We start from the raw sequence: 12,636 nt of genomic DNA, 5'->3' as shown, positions 1-12,636 counted from the left end.
AAAGCTCATCTCAGGATGAGATAAACACCTTTCCCCACAGCTACTACAGGGCACCTGCATCCCTCCAGAAGTCTGCTGATGTGGCTCTTGCACTGGCTGCAGGACCTGAATGAAGCCTACCTTGGAGGTTCTTGTTTTCCCTTTTCAAAGTCTCCAGGTGGTCCAGTGTCTCCTCATAGGCATTCTTCAGCTTGAAGAGCTCAGTGCTGAGGCCACGGGCCTCCTTCTGGGAAGCCTCCAGCTCAGCCTGTGACTCTTCATACTTCTGCTTCCAGTCATTGATGATCTTGTCAAACCCGCGCTGCTTCTTGTCCAGGGAGGCAGCTGCCGAGTTGGCCTTCTCCAGGTCAATCATCATGTCTTCCAGCTCATTCTGCAGCCTGTGCTTTGTCTTTTCCAGAGAAGAGCACTTGGCATTGGCTGCCTCAATTGCTTCCTCAGCTTCTTGCAGTCGAGCAGCAAGCTTCTTCCTACCAGGTGGGAAGACACAGTGAAATGAACAAGTGTCACCACTGATGTGTTATCCAGAAACACTGGCACCAAAGCAATGTCTCAATAAATCAGTTTTGAAAGGGAAAATGGGGAGGGTGGATGGAGGTGAGACAAGGGAAAGGGGAAGAGAGGGGGAAATCAAGCCTCTGTAGAGAAGGGACTATGATGGAATAAAACCCCAGCTTAAATTATGAATGCTGACATGTGGCAGATAATTTTGTGCATGCGTGCCTGTGTATGAATATTTGAAACTGAACTTTTGAACTTACAGGCACCAACTTGCTACTTACGAGCTGTAACCAGAATGGGCTCATTGTAAATATTTCATAAGACCTGGTCTAAATGACAGTGTCATTTTTCTCCAATCAAGAGATATGAGATAACCACCAATTAGGAGGCTGGTCATGCCCTGGGCTTTTGTTCATAGACTATTTAGATTGGGAAAAAAGGGGTCTGGCAAGAAGAAGTCCTGCAAAGACAGGATGGCCCAGAAAGAAGACTGTGAAGATACTAGATGGAGAAAACATGCTGGAAGTGGGAGAAGATCCTAAAGATCAGAGATATATGGAGGCAGATCCTGGAGATGTTCAGAGACCTTGCCCAGTAACACCTGAGCCTGGTAACTGGGAACAGCTGCACAGTGTGAGCCAACATGACTTTCTGCCCTACTTTCCCAGGGCAGCCCATCATCTCCCAGCTACGAAGGGAAGTCAAGACCAAGAAAACGGCACTGGGCCGGGGCAAAGCAAGTAAGTGTGAAAGATAACCAAGTAGGGCTATCTAATTTTGTTCATACTCAAATGAACTCCAGTATCCACAACCACTGCTCCACAGACAAGGACTCAGCAGAAACACTGACCTGCCCAAGCAATATGAAGAACAGAAGGACAGCCACAAATAACAGCAATAAGTCAGAGGGACTTTTCCAACCAGGTTGCCCCATTTCTTAGCACGTAACAAGTCCTAGGAAGTACAGTACTGCCAGACAAGGGCATATATAACTCACTTGGCATCTTCCAGCTCCTCAGTTCTCTGAATGGCATCAGTCTCATACTTTGTTCTCCACTGTGCCACTTCTGCATTTCCCTTAGAGAGAGCCCGCTGCAGCTCTGCCTTGGCTTCTTGCTCCTCCTCATACTGCTCCCTCAAGAGATCACAGTCGTGCCTGGCTGCTTGCAGGGCATGAGCCAGGGCATTTTTGGACTGCAGGGATAGAAAGGTCACAGCATTGCAGGGTTACCTACAGCAAAACCCAAACAAACAGCCCCTAGAAATTCCAGTGGAGGCTTAAGCCTTTTTTTCTTTTTGCCTCTGGCTTTGACAGCCCAGGTCAAGTGAGGTAAGAAGTGTTTGAAGTCATCCCTAATTAGTGACATGTGGAGGAAGCTATCAAGACTGAAGATAATTTAACAGCTTTGGAGAAACATCCAAACATTCAAGATGCAGGATCTGAGACTTTGGCTATCTTACTGGGTAAGTTTTATTTAACGTTTATAGATGCTGATGATTTTCCCAAACTCTTCTCTTGTCACTTGCCTCAGTCAAGGGCAGGAAAGTACATCAGTACAATTGGCACGAATCTCTGTTGCTCCTATGTCTCATTTCAGCTTTTATCCAGGCCTCGACTGAACATAGACATTTTTCCCCATTCCATTCCAATGAATGGACACAGTCAAAGCATTACCTTGGTTTCCTCTTCTAGCTGTCTCTTAAGTTCTTCAATCTGTTGTGTAAATGATGTTTTCCCCCGGGACAGCTGACTTATCAGTGACTCCTTCTCTTCAAGTTGTCTAATAAACTCACCTGCCACAAGATTCAACAAACAAACAAACAAATCAGTATGATGACGTGACAAAGTCCCAGTCAAAAAAATCAAAGTCCCTGTCCAATTCTGCTGAGGAAAAGAACTTACAGTGATTGTGACTGACCTTTTGCGAAGCTTCTTCCAATGTTGTAACCATCAGACACTTCCCCAGGATAATTTTCTTAGGTTTTTTTGGCTTTTTTGTTTGTTTGTTTGTTTATGGGGTTGTTTTAATGGGTTTTGTGGTTTGTGTTTTTTTAATGTAATTTTTTTTGTACTGCCAATACTTTGATTTGTTAATTTTACTTCAGTTCCAGGACTAGGCTAGACTGATGCTTACTTTCACATGCAGCTGTAGCTTGCTTTGTTTATACTCTTTTTCACTACTTTACATTGTTTTTCCACAGACTTCTTTTCAGAGGGCTGCAAGGCATCCTGAGAACCTCGCAACAACCAGCATAAAGAGCAAAAGGATACATAAGGAAAACTTAGTTTAGCACAAGAAGGGTGTCACTGCAGGGTGAAAACTGCAACCTTAAAGGAGTACACAGAACTAATAAGTTCTTTGAAAATATATGGAACAGTTATACCTGATGAGGGTGCAGAAATTAAGTAATACTGCTCTGGCTAAAAAGGTAGCAAGAACTTAGAGGCTATGTGGTATTTTTGGTCACATATGAGCATCTTCTAGGGTGAAATGCCCAAGGTCAGATTGAGGAAGATGGTGTTCAACACAGAGAGCAACAGTATGCCAGCTCCTTCTTTATCCCTCTTGCACTGAAGGATGGGTGTACATGTCCTTGTTCCTGAAACTGGTTACCTAGCTGGCACATCCATTTTGGCTCAAGAGATGGTATCACAGTATGCTAGTAAATATGGGTATAGGTTTGTTTCAAAACCCAGTCCAAGGCAAGGTCTCACCACCAAGGTTATATAAAAGTTAAAGATAGGAATGTCAAAAAACACAAAAACTACTGCTCCATTCAGCAATCCTAATGCAGGTGCCTTCAGAGCAGGTGCCATCACACAACACATCTCACCAATGTGGTGCTGAGGCACCTCTGATAAATTCCTGGGAGACAGTCTATCTGGGCTGAACATGCACATACCATTCTCACTCTGGAGTTTTGTCTTCTGAGTAGTGAGGTCATTCATGAGGCGAGTCATTTCGTCCAGTTTCGTTTTTGTCTCGTTCAGATGGTCTTCATAAGTGCGACAAAGTTTCTCTGCATTGGCCTATTGGGAATCGGGAGAAAAGACAAAGAAAGCTGTAGCCTCCTGGCAGACATTTGGAAGCTGTAGCCTTCCAAATGTATCCTTTTTTTCTGTGTGCATGTTTGTCTTTCAGAGAAATGGCAGATAGCAAAGACACAAATACCAGAGCAGTGGAGCAGGGAAGAATAGCTCCATGCCTATGGTCCCACATCAGGGGACTCCCCATCAGACCACTTTCCCCATTTTTTTCCCCTAAATTGAATTCCACCAGTGTAAAAAGACTGATAAAACTTCAAAAGCAGTCACATGCCTATGAAGATCAGGCATAGCCTCCTCATAATTGCTAGATGGGAAAATCACCTCCAATGAAAATTGCTCTACTGATTCTGCTTTAATTGCCATTTATCATAAATTGGGTTTGATGACAGCTTTCTAACTCTGCGAATATTGACATTTCTTTTCTTCATTTGCACTGAAGGAAATCTATTTAGAGTGCTCTGAAAGCTACCAAGATTATCTACTCAGGAAACAAAATCCACAGTTCATCTGTGAAAATATACAGCATGGTCATGCAAGCCTTTGCTTTGCACTCCTTGCTAACATGAGTCAAAACTGTGAACCAAGGTCAGGATCTGAAAGGACTCTGCTTAGGGTGAGACATTTCCTGCCTTGGATGGCATCACCCCAGTTGTCACTAGCCTGGGGAAGCCTAATTTAAGTGACACATTTTTATGCTCTGAGATACATGGATAAACAGTGTGCCTGGGACTGGGGATGCACTATGTGTTTTAGACAGGCCAATTGCTGTCCCATCTCCAGGTAAGAAGGGTTTTTTACCACCAGCTGGGGAAGTGAGACGCTGTGCACATAAGCACCCTCCAATTGCAAGACACCACCTTCTAAACAGTTCTGGCTGTACCAGGTGTCCTGGGAAACCTTAAGAAAAGCCTTAGCCACACATGGCTTTGGGGGGCTTTGGGAAGTCTCAGGATCCTTACTTTTCCCTTGACCATCTGCTCCATGTTGGATGACAGATCATCCACTTCCATCTTCAGCTCGCTTTTCTCCTTTTCCAGTTTCTGCTTGACCCGCTGCAGGTTGTCCAGCTGCTCCCCCATCTCGGCCACACTGTCCGCGTGCTTCTTCCTCAGGGTGGCGGCCGTGGCCTCGTAGTGCAGCGTGGCCTCCTCGAGGTCCCGCCGCAGCTTCAGGAACTCTGCCTCACGTTTCTTGTTCATCTCCAGCTGGGCAGCTGTGGCTCCTCCAGCCTCCTCAAGTCGCTCACTTAATTCCTCCAGCTCTCGGGCCAGATCTGATCTCTGCTTTTCCACCTTGGCTCGAGCAGCTCTTTCTGCTTCCAACTCCTCTTCTAGTTCTTCTATACGAGCCTGCCAGAGAGACATGAACACCTTTTGATCACCTGCACGAGATTCCCATCAGAAGACCATGGAGCAACTCACAAATTGTTATACCCTCTGACAGCCCACGTTTTACAACACTGGCAACTCAGCAGCTACAGGACTTGCCCATTTGTGCCAGTAAATCAGATCTTGAGCTACAGTAATGATGATGAGTCATATCTTTCTCACAGTACTTTGCTCTACAAGTTCTAGTTCAAGACATTTAGGTCTGGTGCATTGACCTTATACTCCTGTATTTGACATTCAGCTGAAGTATATGTGAGGACTCGCTAGTAGGAGTAGCAGCAATAAATTGTCATTTTAAGAGCTCTGTGACTGAAGTAAATTCTCTTTAGGAGTGTTAAGACAGGATTTCAAATACAGCAGTGTGAAGAACTGCATGGATAGCGAATATTCATTGGGAGCAGTCTTTTTTATTAAAAGGTTTTTTGACCAATCTGCACTTTACATCCAGGTTATACAAATATTCTTTATTAACAAAAAAAGCAGAGCTGATATTTTCAGGTCTAGACATTTTGTTTGGATGGTGCTGACTTTACTTGGCCTTTTCATTTCTGTTAAAAGTTTTCTGAGCATATAAACCCTTTCTCTAAATTTCAAATCCATGCTTATCCCTGCTGAACTCCTCCTCAGCAACTACCCTCAGCTCCATGGTCTGGAACAATAATATTTGGTTAAAGCAAAACACCAGAGCCATTCTGCTTTGCTTGAAACTGCTAGCATTCTGTGGTCATATGTCCTGCTATTGGGGAGGAACTACATCCCAGGGAAAAGGGAAGTAGTACAAAGATGTACCACTTTCTGTCTCAAAGAGGAGCTGCAGGTAGCCATGAAAAGTTTCTGCAAGGCCTTTCAGTGAGGCACAAAGAGAAACTCACCCTATGATATATGAAAAAAAAAAGCAAGCTGACCTGAAGCTCCTTGATCTTCTTCTGCAGCTGCATCACTATAGCTTGTTCATCTTCTATCTTGGAATTCAGCTGGCTCATTTCAAATTCTTTCCTGCCATAGAAAGGAAAATCCTACTGTGACAATTTGCCTTGTAGCTTCAAGTTAGGTTTTGCAATTTTTAAACAGTTGTTCAATAAAACTTCTGACGTATCTAAAAATGAAAACAATCCTCATATATTGCAATTTGCATGAAAACACATTTTCCTCTGAGCAGCGGTTTCCAAGCCAAGCCTCTGCATGCATTTGTGCATGTATTTCTGGCTCTCTGTGTCATACAAAAGTAACACTATTTTCAGACTCAATGGAAAAATACTTTAACAGTCAGATCTTCCAGGTCTTCCAACAATACTGTCACAGATAGTTAGGATGAACAACTTTTTAGAGTGTTCCTTCAGCTTTTTTCTCTAAGCAATGAAAACATCAATAACTTTTTGTGGGTTTTTGTTTGTTTAATCGTTTTGGTTTTTTTTAGTGCTGCAAAGTTTAATAAATTCTAATGTTTCAGGTATACTGTGCAAAAGTAAGGGTTATTTTCCCTCCCTTCTTGGCTACACACTCTCATAAAGGAATTTCCTTTTAGCCACCATCAGAGCAGGATGACACACCTGCAGGCTCTGAAATAAGAATGGTAACTGTGCTATTTTATTTTGTACAGCACTATCAGCTTCTTACTTTTTCAGCTTTTCTTCCATCTGCAGCTTGTCATTCTCCAAGTCCATGACACTCTCTTGGGTCAGCTTCAAATCCCCTTCCAGTTTGCGTTTTGCCCTTTCTAGATCCATCCTCACTTTCTTCTCTTGTTCAAGTGATCCCTCAAGCTTTAGGAACAAAGTCATTCAGTAAATATGTTGAACACAGATGGTTTACAACACTCAGATGGATGCTGTGCCCAGTTCTGTGCTGAGCTCTAGCAAGCTGTGAAGCAGAATTACTTTACCCACAAACATCATTTTATATTTTTTGTTTTCTAGCAGCCAGTGGGCATTTGGACTAAAGAAATAGAACAAAAGGGTTAGTCCCTGCTTTACAGTTGTGCAAGAAGTACAGTTCTCTTAGTAGCAAAGTTCTGTTTGACTTCATGCCAGTTACTCTGCAAATGCAAATTGGGTGGATTTTTCTGGGTTATTGCAATCCTTTCAAAGGTTGAACTACACAGATAAATTTTATAGTATTTCTGTAATTATACTTTTTACAGACAGTACAAGGACTACATTTCTAAAATGAGAGGAATACATTTCAAAGCTTTGCAAACTTTCATTCTCATGAAAACTGTTAAGTGGTGGACAAACAAGCCTGGTGAAACATGAAGGCAGAGCTTACATCATCCACTTGCTGTTCCAATTTCACTTTAGCTTTGCTCAGTGTGTTGACTTTGTCCTCCTCTGCTTGTAGGTCATCTAGAACTTGCTGATGAGCTTCCTGCAAGGACTTCTTCTCCTTAGTAAGTTTGCTGATATTCTCATCAAGTGTCGCCATTTCTTCTGTCAGATTTTTGACCTTTGTGAGAAAGATGTATTTGTGTATTTGTGAAGATGTATTTGTAAGATTTTGAAGGAAGGGATTATCACAACATGGGTCAAGTGATTGTCTGTTCTGAACTTATAAGCAGGAAAACAAAGGAAGAAAAAAGGATCTCTCCTCTCCCAGCACCTTGTGGCTTTTTGATTGAAATTGCCATCAAGGAAGTCAATGTATGCCAGTTCTTGTTGTGAGTGTAGTACATTATTTCAAATATGATAAATTTTTTTCAGAGTCACTCTCATGGTGATGGACTCCAGCTTCTGATTCTTTCTGGGAGAAGCAAGAGATGAGCTTTACATTTACAGGCTCTAAGCAGGAGAGATGGAAGAATTCATGGTTAGGTTACAGCAGAAAATTGTTTACTTAAAAATGCCCAAAATAGACATAATTTCTTAGCTGAATTGCAGCAAAACTCACTTCAGAAAAAGGGAAGCTTGGGCTCAGAGTTAACAATTTTTATCTTATAAGGTCAAATAGCTGTATATACTGATCCTTCAGTGTTACTAACAGTGTAAAACACTGTAAAACCATCAGAAGACCAGTAGCACTTGTCATAGAGGTAATCCATGCCCAACCTTTTCTGAATACATGGTGAAGTTCTAAGCCTACCTTGTTTTCAGTAGCATGCTTCTCTTTTTCTACTTTTGCAAGTGTTATTTCGAGATCATCAATATCTTTCTTGAGCTCAGAGCACTCATCTTCCAATTTTCTCTTCTTGGAAGTCAGCTCAGAATTCATCTCTTCCTCATCCTCAACCCTCTCCGTCAGTTCTTTGACTTTGGCCTCCAGCTGAATCTTGGATTTAATCAACAAGTCGCATCGTTCTTCAGCATCTGCCAGAGTGTCTTGCTCCTGGTGTGGCACGAGAAAGAGGACAGCAATGACTGCCTGGCATTTTTTCTTCCTCACTTTTCCCCTATCACGTAAGTGGTCAGAGAGCCTGATCCAACACTACAGAGCAGCGTAAGGAAAATTTCCTACTCTTGATTTCAGAAGACAAGTAATTAACAAAGCAGGATGAGACCATGGTAACATGACTAGTCGCATATGGGACAACTTCCACTTCTTACTGTTGCAGACAGTGCCTTGTACAGAACCTCTTACCATTTGTTATATGCTAAAACATTAGATTTTCTATCCACTCTAATTTTTGGCAAGACTCTGATGAGATGAACAGCTTATTTTAATTAAATTGTACTAAAACTCTGGTCTATAAACCCTTGAGTTTCAAAGAACATCTAATAAGTATATGAATCTATGTGTCTACTCACAGCTTGGAGCTGGAGAAGGAGATCATTTTTTTCCTGAACTAAAGAAACTTGCTTTTCTTCAAGTTCCTTTCTCCGGGCTTCAGATTTTTCCAGGGCCTCCTTCAGTTTCAAGAATTCTTCCTTCATATTGGCCATCTCCTTTTCAGTTTCTGCAGTCTTCAGAAGAGGTTTGATCTTAAAGAAAAGCTTCATCCAGGGCCAGTTCTTGACAGCCATAAAAGCACGGATGTTCCACTGAATTACAAGAAGAGCATCCCTGGTTTAAGAGAAAACAAACAAAATTCCCTAAAGCTCAGCCTGAATTGAAAAAGTGAGATTAGTTTTCAGTTTCCATCAGTTTCATGGCTTTGTTCTGAGCAATATTAGGAACTTGTACTAGATTCCAAGAGATACAAGAGACTTCCTCCAGATTTGCAGAGATGCAAAAAACTTCCAAATCTGATTTTTACTGGAGCTTCGGGCAACTAATACACAGTTTTGTTTTATACAGTTATTTTCATCATACATCCACTTTAAGCCTTTAATTTAGGGTTATCTATAGCCTTAGGGACCATAATTAATGGCTCTATTCAACTTATAATTAAATGGTAATTACTATTGTCTGCTAAGATTTAAGGGGGTGCTTTCATACCTGCGCTCCACTATCTTCTGAAACTCAATCCTCATCAGTCTGCCGCGTGCTCTTGCCTGGATCATCGTCAAGATTTTTGCAAGTCTCTCATCCCTCATCTCTTCTAGATGGCCCAGGAGACCAGCCTTGAAGAACACCTGGTACATGCACAGATGTCATTTCACCATGACAAGGGGTTTTATTTGAAAGTTACATAGACCTTACTGAAATAGTTCAGAATGGTATTTTTGTTGACACATTATAAACTACACCAGTATGGAGGGCCAAATACTACTTGCATTGGGGACTGCATTGTACAGTTCCAGAGTTGTTTTAAAACTGGGGTTTATCTCCCCGTTTTTGAATAGGCCAAACTACTGTATTGCCACAGTACCTTTCAGCTGTGGCAGGGTTCTAAGTAGGTCAGCTGAACCACAACTCCTGACTCCCAGAAATCCCTGCTAATGGGATCATGTCAGAATTGCACATGGCCTCATTTCAAAGGCTGCAGCTGATCTTGTGGTCCATCTCTGTTTGAATGTACATATATTATCTTAAATAAGCTATTGTTTTACTGAGGGGCATAGAGCATCAGCTGCTGCTGTGTCCGCTTGTGTTGCTGTAATAAAAGCTTTGTGGGAGCTTGAGACAGAGAAATAATGTTCCTCTAAGAACAGCTTAAAACCCACTAGCACTGTGCTGCTATTTTGCTGGTTTCTTGTACTATTAAGTCTCCATTAGTCAGCACCACCAGAAAGTGCATAGTGTCCTACTCTGAAAATTAAATATTAGGTTTTCTCTTTATATAAGCAGTGATGATCTTTTCTGGTTACCTTGGTGTGTCCAAAACGATATTGGTTATGGTCAACATCTAAAGATGCCATCAGTTTTTCAGCAGCTTTTCTGCTATCCACAAACTTGTCCTCTGGGATCGCACCTGGATTCAGAATGCGGTACCTGTTAATAACAGATAAGCAATGAGTAAAATTGGCCTAATTCTCCTTTGGTTTTTCTTCCCTCTTCCTGCAGAACTTTAAAAAAAAAAATAAAATCACCCAGGGTAATTCCCTACTTTGCATCTACACAGACACAGGGAAGAGCAGAATTCTGTCTTCCATGTTCAGGCAAACTGAATGGAAAATAAACTTGAATGGAATAAAATACCTCAAATAAAAATGAGAAGACATGTTTCGCCTATTTTGACTGATGGATTAGGGCAGGAGACAGCATAGCTCTGCATTACCTTTGTTTGAAGTCAGCATAAAGCACCCTGTTTGGGAAACCCTTACGGCAAATGCGGATGCCTTCCAGGACACCATTACAGCGGAGCTGATGCAAGACAAGGAACGCGTCCATTTCACCTGCAGGGGAAAACCAAGGCTAAATTAAATTGAGTTTCTCCATAGGGCTTCATTTTCATTTCCCTGAGGAAACAGGAAAATGTGAAACATCATCTCCTGAAAGAACAACACCATTGAATAAGGTGAAGAGCACAGACAGTATTTAAGTACTATCTGGTGACTTAGAAGTAATAGAATGACAGAGTTAAATATACTAAAATTCTAAGACTGTTGTGTTTTCCATACCTGGAGTTTTTGATTCATTGGGGATAATGCATCGTACAAAGTGAGGGGCTGTAGATTTTAGGTTAGTCATCAGCTTATTTAAATTTTCCTAGAACAAACACATTAAAAACACCATTAGCTTTAGTGGCTTAGTGGAATTCCAATCACTTATTTCTTTCTTTGGTTTGTTGCTTGTTAGGCTTACTAAGGTCATATTTCTAAAAAATCACCAAGTAGTAAGCTTGCCAAAATTATTACAGAGAAATATGTTCAAATAAACCAAAGTAACTTTATTATAGGATTCTACTCAGTTGTGGTAAAGTCTTAAGAAGACATATGTTTTACTTGGAAGCCCGGAAATGTCAAAACCAAGATGAACAGCAAGCAAGATGTAGTATCATCCTGTGGAGCATTTCTGTAAAACCAGCTGCGTTTTTGCCTCATCACTTGCCCATTCATGATTGTGAAGAGTACCTCGATACAAGATAAAGTGATGTGACGAGTGGGAGGTAACTGTGTCCTTCTGTCTTAGGTTTACCTACATTAGAGTTTCCCCAATGTTACCCATAAGAAATGGTAAAAATGATAAATCACAGGCCTCATTTTTCCCCAGGCACAATCCTAGTGGCAGCTTCCACCAGGAGCACATGCCAATCCCAGTAGAAGTGGATAACTGAAGAAAAAAGAGACTATCTGCCACTTCATTCAACCATGACTGCTTTAACCCTAGGATCCAATTCCAAGCAGTAATAAGATAGGCATTAGCAGATTACTTGTAATCAGTTCCTGTTCCAAAGGCAGGCATGAATCTGTAATCTACAAAATAGGTGATAAAAGTTGCTCTCAACATTTTATGATACTTTCTCAAACAAAATAAAAAACCCACTTAATCTCCTGATTGCTCAAAGATGATGAAATGCAACAGCCCCTGACACACGAAATTTTAATAGCCGTGTATTCCCTTAGCCAAGATCAATAACCCAGTCCCCAAATCAAACTCCAGCATTTGAATTTCAATTTTTTCTTGCCCATTACAATCCTTAACATTCTTCTTCAAAGAATGTCTTAACTGAAACCATCAGGTGAGGAGAGGTAAGCAAACCTTGTGCAACGATGACACCGTTTGAAAAGAAGCACCTTTCTTGCGTTTCTTTTCTCCACCCTGGTCACCTAAGGGGAACAAAGAAACATAAAACAATCTGTATCTCAGTAAGAGGTGCAGGCAGGATGTGGGAAACAGGAAGACCGGTTTAATAGTGCTACTCCCTTTGACTGAAAGGCATAGCTAATGACCTGATAGCTCCGATTGAGCACATTATGTGTGATACATCACGAATTTGCAGCTCTCTGTCCATATTTAGGATTTTTGTCAAAGACCACTGTAAGCTTTCTGGATTGCATTTGCATTTCAGATCTATACCGCATTCTTGTTATGCAGAAAGTCCATAAATATGAATAAGGCAGAAAAATAGCTTTTAACAAAAGTAATTTGTAGTTCGTTGAAGGCTCCATAGGGTGAGATGATGTAGAAAAAGAAAAACTTAAATAAAAATAATGCTTACGGAAAATGTGTACTGTACATTGTACTGTATAGGCACTGATTCTCACGTCTGCTGTGCAGACACTGACCTTGTGCAAGTAACATTTGTCTAGAATAGAGGGAAATAACTATTTGTAATTTTAGATATAGTAGCTTTGCTGAATTTTGCTTAAAGTTTGGAAGTCAAAATCACTCAGATCCTCCCAAAGAATGCAGGATTCTGACAAGCCCTTTACAAAGTTGCAC

At 41.3% G+C, this 12,636-nt stretch overlaps 1 protein-coding gene across 3 annotated transcripts in view; it reads right to left on the bottom strand.

Annotated features, from left to right (window-relative positions):
- MYH15 (myosin heavy chain 15) overlaps positions 1-12,636 on the bottom strand; it is a 45,817-nt gene that overhangs the window by 14,082 nt on the left and 19,099 nt on the right. For all 3 annotated transcript variants that reach the window (XM_027680973.1, XM_027680974.1, XM_027680975.1), the window contains 15 exons: positions 11,953-12,020; positions 10,872-10,959; positions 10,529-10,646; positions 10,119-10,242; positions 9,307-9,443; positions 8,676-8,931; positions 8,014-8,256; positions 7,204-7,380; positions 6,556-6,701; positions 5,844-5,934; positions 4,510-4,899; positions 3,406-3,532; positions 2,177-2,295; positions 1,499-1,695; positions 121-470 (listed from right to left, as the gene is read on the bottom strand). In XM_027680973.1, the coding sequence (XP_027536774.1) occupies positions 121-470; positions 1,499-1,695; positions 2,177-2,295; positions 3,406-3,532; positions 4,510-4,899; positions 5,844-5,934; positions 6,556-6,701; positions 7,204-7,380; positions 8,014-8,256; positions 8,676-8,931; positions 9,307-9,443; positions 10,119-10,242; positions 10,529-10,646; positions 10,872-10,959; positions 11,953-12,020 (2,631 nt within the window). The remainder of the gene's footprint in view (positions 1-120; positions 471-1,498; positions 1,696-2,176; positions 2,296-3,405; positions 3,533-4,509; positions 4,900-5,843; positions 5,935-6,555; positions 6,702-7,203; positions 7,381-8,013; positions 8,257-8,675; positions 8,932-9,306; positions 9,444-10,118; positions 10,243-10,528; positions 10,647-10,871; positions 10,960-11,952; positions 12,021-12,636) is intronic.

This window comes from Neopelma chrysocephalum, unplaced genomic scaffold, assembly GCF_003984885.1.
Source record: "Neopelma chrysocephalum unplaced genomic scaffold, ASM398488v2 Primary Assembly neopelma1_60, whole genome shotgun sequence".
Classification (NCBI taxonomy): Eukaryota; Metazoa; Chordata; class Aves; order Passeriformes; family Pipridae; genus Neopelma; species Neopelma chrysocephalum.
The sequence above is the reverse complement of the archived record's forward strand: the minus strand, read 5'-3'. Positions and strand labels throughout refer to the sequence as shown.